At 41.6% G+C, this 13,254-nt stretch overlaps 1 protein-coding gene across 1 annotated transcript; it reads right to left on the reverse strand.

The window, feature by feature from the left end:
* On the reverse strand, window positions 1–9,384 carry KBTBD8 (kelch repeat and BTB domain containing 8). The gene is made up of 4 exons (XM_041464134.1): window positions 9,275–9,384; window positions 7,763–7,973; window positions 6,019–7,133; window positions 1–3,683 (listed from the first exon to the last, which is right to left on the reverse strand). The coding sequence occupies exons 1-4, from the start codon at window positions 9,288–9,290 to the stop codon at window positions 3,220–3,222; spliced, it is 1,806 nt and encodes a 601-aa protein (XP_041320068.1). The 5' UTR covers window positions 9,291–9,384; the 3' UTR covers window positions 1–3,219.
* Window positions 9,385–13,254: the final 3,870 nt, after the last annotated feature.

Genomic DNA, 13,254 nt, shown 5'->3' on the forward strand with positions numbered 1-13,254 from the left:
TGTATTTCAACAATAGGTTTATTTTAAGAAACATAACATGACATTAAGTAAAAATGCAAAATTGTGCAATTATGGCAAAATGTTTAAAAATCCACACATTTGCCCTCATAGGACTACAGTACTTCTTACTAACATACCTGAGCACTGAATGTTGGATGCCACTTCTCAACAGCCTCACGAACAGGGAGCTCTTGGATCTCTTGTAGAACATACACACACTGCATGTCTGGTGCACCAAAACTGCTTTGAGTTATTCTAAATTTCATTGATGGAAGCAAGTGGAAATTACAAAATGTTTCCTTCTAAAGTAACTAATAATTTTGGAAGAGATTTACACTCACCTAAGCTCTTACAACACTAGAAATTCATTTCATAAAGGGAAATAAACAAATGCAAAAAAAAAAAAATCCAAATGAGCAAAATGTACAGATCACTGTTCAAATATTATCAGTACCTTTGGTGCAATTATTTTTTTTTGTGCTGTGCAAGTTTACTTAAGCCTGACTCTAAAGCAAAACTTTACCAGGAATCTGACTTTCAGCATAACGTAGAAGCATTTAAGAATTGGCAAAATGTCACAGCTACATTACTGTCTCAACAAACTCCTCATGCAAAAGATTTAGTATATTCTACTCCCACAGCAATTTCCAGGATTTAGCTTTCAAACACATGACAGACTTGGATCACACCCTCAGTTTGAATGGTTAAACAGAATGGAGATCTTCGTACTTTAGTGCAGATAAACAAAATTAACAAACCTACTGCAGAATTAACCACAGCATATTGTACTTCTATACATCACATGACCAGTCAACTGCTAACTCAATTCTATTTCATAGTTTCAAGTAATATATTGAAATTTGTTCTACTAAATAAATATAGATTGTCAAAAAGCAGCAAGAAATCTTGTAAATAGTCAACCAAGCTAAAAAAAAAAAAAAAAAAAAAAAAAAAAAGAAACACATAGAAACAAGGAAAAAGTTACATAACACTTTGCAAAAAAAATGGTTTTACACACAGATGCAACACTGTTAGGGAGGGTGCTTCAGAAAGCTTGCAGCTAGAGGCCTACAACAGCACAGAGAGAGCTAGCCAAGGGCTAAGGATCATTAGTTAAACATTAAATTAGTTGTACTTTTCAGAAAACCCCTTATTCTTGGCTATGCATATAGATAAAACTATCCAGAGGAAAACTAAACAAAGAAACGATACACCTCAACGCTGTTGGAAAATGCAGTCTTAGCGAGAATTGCCAAATTCAGGAAAAAAACCAAAATGCAGGTGCTCGCATTGGAAGAAGAGTTTGGTGAATCTCCAGAAGATGAGGTATGTAATGCAAAGAGGCATTTTTATTTTGCTTTTCATTTCACAGTTTTTTGTTTGTTTTTGCCTCTCAAACATTTTGTGCAAGAATTAATAAATAGAACCAGGCGAGTATTTTCACGTGTTAGGAAGATTCCATTTGGGAACAGGAAGACCACATAGTAAACAAACATTATCCAAATCCTCAGCCATGCCAGGGGGATAAACAATGAGCTGAATATTTGGCTGACTGAAATATCAGCTGTTAAGCCAGATAATGGTAAGCACTTTCAGGCAGTGATGGCCAGTGCCATGTCAAGTTAACTAGTTTACTTAGGTCAACAGGAAAAAACAGGAAAGAGTAAGATAACCTAAAGCTCTGCAAAAAGTAGAGCTGTAAGAAACCTGGTAAATTACAGCTGATGCAAGTTTTAGGAGTCCTCTTTTCCCTTTTAAATCCAATTTTCACTACTGAAGTAGAGGCTGAACTTCAAACTTATTTACTTTTTAAAAATAAGTTAAATGTTAAATACATAAAGACAAGTGTTGCAATATATTCCTTATTCTGTATTTCCCCTAAGATCATGTAAGCCATGGATGCTTATTGTCAATTTTGCTTTAATACACCAGATAATGCTGACAGCTCAGTAGTGCAATTTTTCACATTATAGATCAGAAGAAAATAAAAGATAGTTGGGGGCTTGACTGCAAAGAGAAAAGAAAAACAACTTGCAAAGTTAAACCACACTTTTCCAATTCATCAGAGCACATGCCAACTCTGCACATAGCACTGTAGTGGAGACAGAATGAACACTCCACACAAAGAGGAAAAAATAAAAGAGAATCAGTATTATTAAGGCCATATCCTGTCACCATTCTGTGCAAGAACACCACTGCAGTAAAAATGTTATGTTAGAAAAGAATCTGATGACAGGACAGGGCCTGAAGACAGACACACACTCCATGGAAAATAACAGGCTGTCTTAAACAGTAGCAGAAGGCTGGCCCAGTTCAGACAAACAAGTATTAAAAATGTACTAGCACCATCAACTTTTGGGTTAAAGCCCTTTACGGGGTGAAAAAAAAATGTATTAATCAGTGTTAAAAAAAAAAAAAAAAGTTTTTACAGCACTACACCTATGTGGCAAAAAACAGGTTTGGGGTTTTTCCCCCACTATCATTAAGCTCAATCTCAACAAAAATCCACAGACAGGAACTGGTACAACAATATGAACAGGCCTCCATCCGGGGCAAAGGTACTCCACAATCCAATTCTGACTTGAGTTTTTCTCCCAAATTGCAGTGCACAAACAACATCACAAACATCTTAGCAGACTTCAAAAACAGTACACAAAGAAGAGATCATTATGAATCAGGATCTACCATTCCTCTCTATGTACTTTCAATCTAAATTAAAAAAAAAAAAAAGCAACAAAACTTAGTGATATTGCCTCAAATTTTACCCGTATTAAAAAAAAAGAGAAAAAGAAGAAAAGTCACTTCAACACATCTTGGACATCCTTAACTATTAATGCTAGATTTTCTTTCACTGTAGTGCATAGTTATCCTGGCTGTTCCACTTAATTTGCTTTTACCACAAAAAAAACCCTTTACTATGACATGATTAAGTGTTTACCAGAAAAAAAATGCTGATAATTGCACTTTGTAACCTCCTTCTCATTTCCCAGGAAAATATCAGTAAATATGAAACTGAACCAACAAGTCCCTCCCCGGACTGCAACCTTTAAAGAGCACCCATCCCCATATACAAAAAACTGTCTGTTTCATCTTACAATAAATACTGACAGAAATTCTTTGTTTTCTTTTAAGACATGTTTTCTCTAGCATCAAATTACCACTGAAATCACTAAGGCCTGTTACTGAAAAAAAAAAAAAAAACCAACCAAAAAAAAGAATTTAAATAACTTTCTGAAGACACTGCGGATACAATTTAGCAACAACACATTCAAAATGCCGGCCTAAATCCCAGAGCCTGTCTGGAGTCTCGTACACTTTCTGCCACTGGTCAGTGACCTCATCGTACTGGTAGAGTGAATTCTTCCTGCTGGTTCTGAAAACGTGTTCTTCAACAGTGACTTGAGTAGCTCTGACAAAGAGATGGAGTTTGTTTTTGAGGAGAACAAGTTTGATGTATGGATTGATGGACTGGTCGCAGGGGAAGTCTTTCTTTCGAGTCCACTTGTTCTGCTCGATGTCGTAGGCCTCGACGGTGAACATGCGCTGATGGTTCCCACAGGTGCCAGCTATGTAGTAGATGGAGTCGTTGTACACTGTTGCCAAGCCTTGGATTCTAGGCACAGTCATTGGGGTCAGAAATCCCCAGTAATCCTTCTGAGGATCGTAGCAAAGGAAGAACTCCCCTGAAAAGAGAGGAAAAATAAAACAGAACTCATGCTTTGTTTCCCGACCAACAGTTCTGCGGTAATTGAGCTCTCAGGTGTGTTCTTCCACAGACAGAAACACTCCGCATTTTCTAGAGCCCGGATCCCAAAACAAACACCCCAGCACCATCAACTGCTTTCCTTTTAGTGCTTTACAAAAATATTAATAGCATGACTAAATCCTACTCTGAGTTTCTGGTTCAGCTGAAGCAGAGAGAATTTGAAGCATATTTTACACAGAAATATGTGTAAACACATATTACACAGTTCACAGAGTTTCTAGGTATCCTAGAAAGCAACACATTTTACACAGTTTCTAGGTATCCTTTATTACTTCTAAACCATGCTTTTTAATTTGGGACAAAACTTTTCAAGATTCCAGTCTTGAAATATCTGAAGTTCATTTGTTGCACTCTAGAACATCTTCATAATGTGTCATCTGCAGATGGGGAGTCTCACAATTATTTGCTCAGGTTTAGCAGCTTTCAAACTCTGAATTCTGTCTTATACTATACTCAGATTATGAAGCTACTGGTATCAGGCGGCTGGGTTACAAATTTAGGCTGATTTGTTTAAAAGGAGGCCAGGTGAGAACCTGCATGAAGCTACTGATTCATGGTTAGGTTTGTGGTTAGGTTATAAAACACCTCTGCTGCTCAGTGCACAGAGCAGCAGCTACACACTGCAGATAAAGGAAGTTCAGATCACCAAAAACTCGTGCTCTGTACATTTAATGAAAAGAACACAGATAAAGACCACCTTGAATTTCGTAAAGTCCAGTGGGACAAAGGCCTTACTTCTGCCAAATACTAGCAGAATTCAAACCAAACATTATTTCACCAGGCTATCTTAACCAAGCTATTGTGACCAAACACCTCAAGTACAACAAAGAATACAGAAGTGAGACAGTAAAATTGGTGGAAGAGAGTTTAAGTCTTACAGATAATACTAATTTTGATTATTCAGTTTTGTTCCACAGTGCAATCTCCTGTGACTGACCCTAGCATTCCATAGGCATTTTCACACTCCCATCAATTGTTATTAACTGCTTCTAACTTAGGAGTTTTCCCTAGAAAAATTACTAAAAGCTAACCTCTTTGTACTACAGCACAGCTCAACCAAGGTTTTATCTAGCTACCCATAACACTACTCTTCAGAATTTGCTGGTTAGCACAGGAAGTAGCTTATTTGTATGAGCAGTCAGTTGTCACTTAAAGCACTGAAGCACAGAATCAGTGCAGCTAAAATTTGTGAATGAGGTGCACTGGTATTCTATAGGTTATAATAATATCATCCACCTTTTATGAGTTCTAAGAAACACTAAAAGAACAAATACTAAGTTCAGTATTCTTGAGCATTCCTTTCTAAAGAGCTAAAGCAGACATCTGAGCCAAGAGAGGTTTAAAGAACTTTTTAGCACAACAGAACTATTTAAGGCCACAACCAACAAGAGTGGAACATGATACAGAAACAATGGGAGAAGAAAACTGCAAGTCACATGGAAGATCAGGAATGCAAAGTCAAGAAATAATGTTAACTTCTTCTGGTAAATAATAAGGATCTTACAGTATTGTCTATCCTGTTTCTTCCCCGTGGTCCAGCTTTGTATGGAAGTGGCCCAAGGAGGAGCTGGTGTGCATCTGAGACCCCAACTTGTGCAGGTGTTCACAGAGGTGGCCCTCAGCAAAACAAAACTGGGACACCTCCCCCTCCTTCCTTCTTTCCACTTTGTGGGCCTCTTACCACAGTCTCTGCACTTTTCAGTGTGCACTGAATGTGCAGGCAGTACTGTAATTACTGACCAAAGAAAGAGAGTTAACTAAGAGAGAGCTTTATCTCTTTCTAGTTTCTAAGATGACTTCAGAAAGCAGGGTAGGGCAGGAAGTGACGGCTTAGAAGTCATTAATCAACTTTTACAAGTCACCAAGAATAAAGACACCAGGAATTTTCTCAGCTTTAGCCAAGTAAAATGCAGTGCTTTTTCACAGGACAGTATCTTTTCTTCAGCGTTGGTGCATTTCACCCAGGTAAAGATTTAACAAAGAATTTTCAGAGTTAATTTTAATACTGTATTGTTGACTCAGAATACCACCAAAAATGCCATCTTCGCAATAACTCAGCATCACAACTTAGTGACACATTCCCAGGGCATGAGAATTCAAGCAGCAACCTCTCTCTTCCTAGTTCCCCCGCTCTTCCCTCCCACCCCACTGCCCAAGGGGGTTTTTCCAAATTGCTTAAGAAAACACAGACAATCAGAATGAACAATCCCCACTTCCAATAAAACACCACATAGGCAGTCAAACCACCTTACCCTGTAAAACATAGATGTTATCCTTATACTCCACAGCGCTGTGGAACTCCATTGCCACTGGCATGGGACACACAGCTGTCCAGCAGTTCTCCCGGCTGTCGTAGCACTCCACAGACTTGAGGGAGTTCCGCCCATCTCCTTCATAAACTCTCCCCCCGATGGCGTACAGCTTCCCACAGCAGTGAACCAACTTGCAGCCTATTCTGGCCCGCAGCAAAGGAGCCTTGGGAATCCACCTATTGCCAGAGTGATCGTACATCCAAAAATCACTCTCGGCTCGGTGGTCGATGGAGACCTCGCTGCTGCTGGGCCTGTACCCACCCGCAATGTAAATGTCGTTATCAGGAGACACGAGAATTCCCACCTCCCTCAAGTCATTTGGTGGCTTGCATAGTTTAAACACTCTCCCTGTGACCGAATCTAAACAAGGCACTGTTTGCTTCTTTCCTGAGTGTTTGTGGGCAGCATCGAAGCATATGATCATTTCGGAAGCGGTCATTCCAAGCCGTTGCGTGTAGCCATTGGCACTGGGTTGTCCCTTTTGTACACAGCTTTTGGCCATCGCCTGTGCAAACACGGGAGGGATTTTCTCTAAAAATGTCTCGTCCAACAGAGGCATACGGATGCATTTGGCAAATATTTCTGGAAGGTGCACTTCTCTCTTATTTTGTTCATGCTCAAACCACCTTATAATGCTCTCATAAACATGTTCTTCTTTATCTACATTTAAATCATCGCTGTTGAGGATACTTATCAGTTGGTCTTTTCTCAACTGAAGAAACTCTTGCTCTTTGGTGACACTCAGAAACTTCTTGCGAATGTAGTCTTGTGACCTGTCTTTGAGTTCCTGATGACCATAGTGATCAGCAAAGATGAACACCCCAATGGAGTTCTGCGGGTCCAAATGACTGATCATGTATTTAGCACACTGGTCTTGTATGGAAGGGATCTGGAAGATACTGGCTGCAGTGAACAAAGCTTGAACGTTGGCCTCTGTCAGCACTACTCTGGAGGTATATGCATAGTTCAACACTAAATGCATGGACTCTGCCTCGACACCAACGATCCGAACTTCCTTCTGCGTGCTCTCGGTAAGGCCGCTCGTGAACATCGATCTGCAAAGCAAACACCAGCAGTTTGTCTGCAATCGCCTTCAGCTACAGGCATAAAATTAAATTTATTGTACAGCCAGCCCCAATGCGTTTGTCCCTCTGTCAGCACAAACACATTTAGCACAGGTGTTACACTTTCCTGTTAGGGTACCTAAATTTGAGAACATTTCTACACTTAACTAAGCAAGAAGTTCCACTTTTGTTTCAGTATCTCACTAACCCCACGTTAAAATTCACTGAGTTTACAAGCAAAGGTCTTGACATAGCCAAATCTTTGCATTCAACCTTCAACAAGTTATTTCATATACACACTCTAGCATGCTACAATATCTAACTTGAGAAGAAAACAAATAGTTTCAATATGTTCTTACTGTATCTCTGATACTCTCAGTACTGGGGGCAGTTTTGCTTGGCTTAAAATTGTGTGACATTGTCTCCAATGAAACTTTCCTTTGAGAAACAGACACAGACAATTCATTGACCTTAAGAGAACAATAATCTTTACTAGCCAGGTGCACTATATTACCTATAAACACACAGAACTTACTTTCATTAAATGAAAATCTAAAAAAATCATACCTACACTAATATTCTATCTGCTTGATCCCCACTAGAACAATGGATGGTTTTACCTGAAATAAGGACTGATTGCAGCAAGAACATTCCTGTGACAGGAGAATGTTTTCCCATGATCCACTTCCACCACAATATCTGTCAGCTGTCCTTCATCATACATGGTCTTCAGCTGTTGCAGAATACTACAAGCATGGAAGGGGTCCATTCCACTGGAGACTTGGTTTGAGGGAGGGACTCCGTTCAGTGTTTGTGAAAACTGACTTGGTTCTACAAAGGAAAATTGAAACTTTAACAGAAAACAACCAATAACAAACACCCCACCCCTCGAAAAAAAAAAAAAAAAAAAACCCAACAAAAAAAAGCCTCCAGAAAAATTCATACACGAGCCAAAAAACCATGCATGACCAAGAATTAGCACAAACTGATATTCCACACTTCCTCAGCATCATCATCCCTCAACAGCAAGCCAAACATTGTCAATGGTGAGTAAATACATAAAGAGACCTCAAAGAGACCTTTTCTTCCTTTTCACAACGTACATGTCAGTTACTATTCAACTATAAAGTTTATACCCCTATAAAGTTTATAACCATTATGGAAAACAATACAAATACTTCACACAACTGGGGAAGGGGAAATCAAGTCAAGAAAAACAACACTTATTGACCTTTAAAATGAAAAGGGACACAGAGGAATAAAATAAATCCCCAAAGTACCCCACCATTACACAAGCCTGTATGTAAATATTTAACTTCACATTGAAACAGGAACTGGCTCCTGCCTTACACAAGTAATGGTTGGAGCAGAGGCTCATGAAGAAACAGCCCTACAATAAGTCTTAACTCAAATAAATTTGTAGATAGTTACATGTTTTCTCTACAAATAAAACAGAATTATAATTTGAAATTTCTCAGGTGTGAAGGAGCTCATATATCACCGTGGAAACATATTTAGTAGAGCATATGCTGCTAAATAACATGTGATAAGCCTAATGAAGTAAATCCCAAAGTGAAAATTGAGCAATAGCTCAAGCACAAAAATCTGTTTCGTAATAGCACCAAAATTTTTACGCAACAAAAACAACAAAGGAGAGCTCAAAAGAAAAACATTAGGTGGCCAGAGCCGCAAATCAGGTAAAGCTGCTGACTGCAACAGAGTGCTTCCAACAAAATTTAGGCAACACAAAGGGGCAGAGAGGAGAGAGAGCACACCCATTTTCACAGAAGCCTTTCATCAAGCCCACTCGCCTCTCCCGGCTGCGCCCCCCTCCCACAGCAGGGGGGTCCCTCACGGGACAGCGTCCTCGCAGCCTGGCACAGCACAGTGCCTCGCTCAGGAGCCCTCTCCCCTCACGCCATCACCTCCCACAGCCGAGCACCGCTGCCCTCCCAGGGACCCCTCCCAGCCCGGGCACCCCCGAGCCGCTCACACGGTGCTCCCCCCAGCACAGGCCCGAACCCCCTCAGCGCCACTCCCCCCCCCAGACACCCCTCAGCACACAGGCCCCGCTACCCTTCACCAGGACCCCCCCTCTCGCACCGGGCGCTCCCCCGGCGCCCCGCACCGACCTCCCAGCGCTGCCATCCTGGGCCCCACTCGGGCAGCGGCTCCGGGGGCGGCCCGGCAGGAAATGTCACCGCGCCGCTTCCCCCGCTCACCGCCGGCCGCCCACCCCGCAGTATCGACAACACCGATTGGTCAGTGCGCCCGCTGCCTGCCGGGAAATGTAGTGCGGGCCGGCAGGCCTTGGCGCTCGGGGCCTGCCGGGAGTTGTAGTCCCTCCACAGCGGGATGCATGGGAGTTGTAGTTCTGGGGGGGAGGCTGGCCCTGCTGGTCGCGTAGCAACGAGACGGCGGCGCCTGGGGGCGAGGCGCCATTTTGGGCCCCGGGGCAGGGCCTGGTGGGCTGTGTGGGAGCTGTTCCCTGCCCACCAGGGACACCCGGCAGAAATGGCCTCTCCAGAGGGGTAAATTACCCCCTCCGCCCCCAATCCCTGCAGTTCTGCCCACGCTGAGCTCCTGGGGCAAACCCTCGCTGAGGGGAGCGGAGGTGTGAGCCGGAGATGCCCAGCGGAGCTGCTGCCCCCCTCAGTGCTGAGAGCCGGCAGAAAGGGGCACAGAAATGCCTGCCAACATCCTGGTGCTGCAGGATGTGAGACCCACAGCTGTCCAAGGCTGAATTAACCTTTGATAGAAACCAACAATCTGCTGCTTGGTCTGAAAGCTTGTTACACCAGGAATATTCTGAATTTTTCCAGGGTTGGCAACCCCAGCACGCTGTGAGCAGGCAGATCAGCCCTACCTGTCCCACAGAGTGCAGCACACAAGTGACCTTTTTGTTGCCCCTGACCCTTAATACCACATTTCTCTCTCCATCCCAGAGGTGATAGTCACCAGGTTTTCCAGTTTTCTAAAGCAATTAACCGCTGGTCTCATTCCTGGGACCTGTGTCATTTTCAGGAATTTGCTGTGGAAGAGGTTTTGAGGTTTTTTTCTTTGTGAAACACAATTAATGAAGAATTAAAGAATGGAAGTATTGCAAAATTGTGTCCATTTTTCCTGGTTTTCCACGAAATAGATTTAATACAGCTTCACAGCTTTTAGCTGGGAAGTTTTGTTTGGGGAAAAAAGCAAACAAAACCAATTTGAATAATATTTTTAAATTCATTCCCCATTAACTCTCAGAAATTAGTAGCCTGAGTACGTGACCACTTCTCCAAAGCAGGTGAATTTCAAGGCAGTGCCACCCCACTGCTTTTACTTTTGCTTGCAAGGCACAGCCTTCCCCTCCCTCAGCAATTATCAGTGGTGTCCAGGCTGCTCCGATGATAATGCTGCACAACGCAGGAGTGATGGAGACCCTGATGAAGGAGGTGTAAAAGAAAATAGAACTTCACGTCTGCAAATCGATTCTGCAGTTTTCCAATTTCCCCATTCAGCAACGGCACGGCCTGTGAAATTGTCCCTAGAAATCTGAAACGAAGGGATGGAGAATTCCTCTGCTCTTACCCTTTAGCAAATGACATTGCCTGATACAGTTCATTTCCTTCGGTGTGGGCGCGTGGGCCGGGCTGGATCGCTGTTAAAATGCAGAAGCCAAATGTAGAATGTTTTTTAATACAAATCCCACACTGAACTGGCTCTTTGGAGCGTGAGCCTTTCTTGAAATAGCTTACCTTTGTATGGTTTTTGGTGAAGCAAGCAAATTGCCATACAAACAGGTTTAGATGTGCTTTAAGAGGTATCAATAGCAGCACTTTTGCTGAGACTGAAGCCTTTCTCAAGTGGAATAACTCCATCACCCTCTCCCCTCCCTGGAAGCCTCCATCAGCTCCCCGAGGATGCAGCACCATGGAGCACTGCCATGGAAGTCTGGAGATCTGGGTTTTTCACCCAGTTCTGCATCCTGTTCCCTGGAACTCTGAAGGGCACAATGAGATGTGTTGCCTGTGCAAGCTGCTCTGAAATCCATGACAGTCACACACCATGTTAAAGCTTCATATAAATGGCATTTGCATTGCACACAAATATTTGAGCCTGTTGTTTCAGAAATCACAAGATGCTTAAAGAATTCCCTCTCCCTTCTGCTGCATCGTTTTCTTTCTCCTGTTGTTGTTTTGTCTGTGGAGTGATGCAGGCTCATATTTGAGTGTAAAAGTGAAAAATTGGGTTCTTAGCTTGATGCTGCCACAAATTTCTTCATGGTGTTGATCAAATAATTTGATTTCATAAATTCTGGCTTTCTAGGGGACAATGGGGAGCTGTGAATAGACATTAATGTATATTATTTTATCTTATAATAGTTTCTGGTATGTATTTTAATAATTTTAAAATGACTTGGCTTTTTTTTCTTTTAGTTCTTTTGTCAGCAATGCACTGAAACCTATTTTAGAATTTTGCAAGGATTCCAAGTCCTTGTTATTGAGGGACCAGGATGCTTTCACTTGTGCTTTAATTTCATACCTAATTTATCATTTCTGCAGATAAAGCTTGAAAACACACACATGGTGGTGAAATTTTCCCATTTGATATTCCAAAGGTTCAAAATAAAAATGAAATTATTTCAACTGATAAGGAACAAACAGTCTGTGTCTGTCTTTTGTAAGTGATTAGAGAGATTGGACTCCTTATAAACTCACAACTGGCACTGTGTGTTCTGGGATTCTTGCCTTCAGAATAAAAATGTCTTTGTCATGAGCCCGTGAGAGAAAAGAGGAAAAGGAAAAAGTTTCAGGGGAAAGTGAACAAAATACAAACTTTTTCAGATATTTGAGAACTTAGAAGATATCCATAAAAAGAGTTTGGACAAACAGTGAAGTTATTGAAAAGGTTTTCCTTTGTCACTGCACCTGCAGAACAAGTTAATTAGAAAACTGGTTCATCTGGTTGCCTTCAGCACAGGGGCAGAGGGAACACCATATCTCTGAAATGGTTGGTTTGGGGCACCTGGGAGGAACCTGCCCCAGTGCTCCTGCTGCACGCAGCACTTCTGGAACAGGCAGCTCTTGACACACATTATTTGGTGTGTAGGAAACTTCCCGTGTATTCTCCTGTCAGCAAAATGAAGATAAGAAATGCAACTGGACCAAAATTCAAAGAAAATTTGAACCAGGGTTGCAGCTTTAAAAAGGAACAAATTTTAATTCACATGAATATTCCCATTTTTGTTTTGGATATCTTGTTTACTTTAAACTTGTAGGAAGAGATCACTGCATCCTGTTTTCCTTTTTTTCTTTGCCTTTTTTTCTGCTTTTTTTTTTGCTGAAAAGAGGGCAATGTGAAAGGAAGGCACAGCCTATCCCCACATATAGCCTGCAAAGAGAAAACCAAGAGCTGCAGAAGCTCTTTAGTTTTTCTTGACAACATTATGAATGGTGGCATTTTTCATGACTCTTGAGTTTAAACAAGCAAACAAAAATCCCACCAAAATAACCCCACAGTGATTTCCAGCAAAATTGTTTACCTATAAAATTTAAATATGAACTAGTAAAAAAAAAAAAAAAAACCAAACAGTATTACTTGCTAACTCCCAAATATGTCTCAATTACTATTTCCTGTTTTTCAGTTATTTGTACCTGTTAATTTGCACTGTGGCACTGTGAGAAGCAATAGAACTGATGCAGCTCTGAAAACCCCTCATATTTTAATTGGAAAAATCTTGATATTCGCTGTGGAACAATCTAACCTTGAAAAACAATCTTTTACTAGGTTGTCTTTAATGCATAAAACACTGCTCATTTTCTGCAATTCTGTCACCGAGGGGCACATTAATTTAGCTGCACAATAATTTAATACATCGATCCATTGATTGGAGCAGAGAGGTTTTTGTTTAGCGGTTCCAAGAAATCACACATTTCTTGCAGAATCGGTAAAAAGACACTTCTGGCTGCAGTTTAAGCAGGGGGAATTGCAGATCATGAGGGAAAGTTGCCCTTCAAAGGCGATCGATCCCGCCCCACTGAGCACAGTGGGGGTTCCATCAGGAGAGAGGGCAGGCTGGCAGGGGGCAATTAATGGGGCAGATATCGGAGCGCTTCCCTGATTACCC

This window comes from Pyrgilauda ruficollis, unplaced genomic scaffold, assembly GCF_017590135.1.
Source record: "Pyrgilauda ruficollis isolate IOZ18807 unplaced genomic scaffold, ASM1759013v1 scaffold10, whole genome shotgun sequence".
NCBI classification, from domain to species: domain Eukaryota; kingdom Metazoa; phylum Chordata; class Aves; order Passeriformes; family Passeridae; genus Pyrgilauda; species Pyrgilauda ruficollis.

Coding starts and splice junctions, on each gene's coding strand:
- KBTBD8 (XM_041464134.1), bottom strand. Junction 7,134..7,762: donor GCAATCAGTCCTTATTTCAG/GTAAAACCATCC, acceptor TTTGCTTTGCAG/ATCGATGTTCACGAGCGGCC. Junction 3,684..6,018: donor TAACATCTATGTTTTACAGG/GTAAGGTGGTTT, acceptor CTCTCTTTTCAG/GGGAGTTCTTCCTTTGCTAC.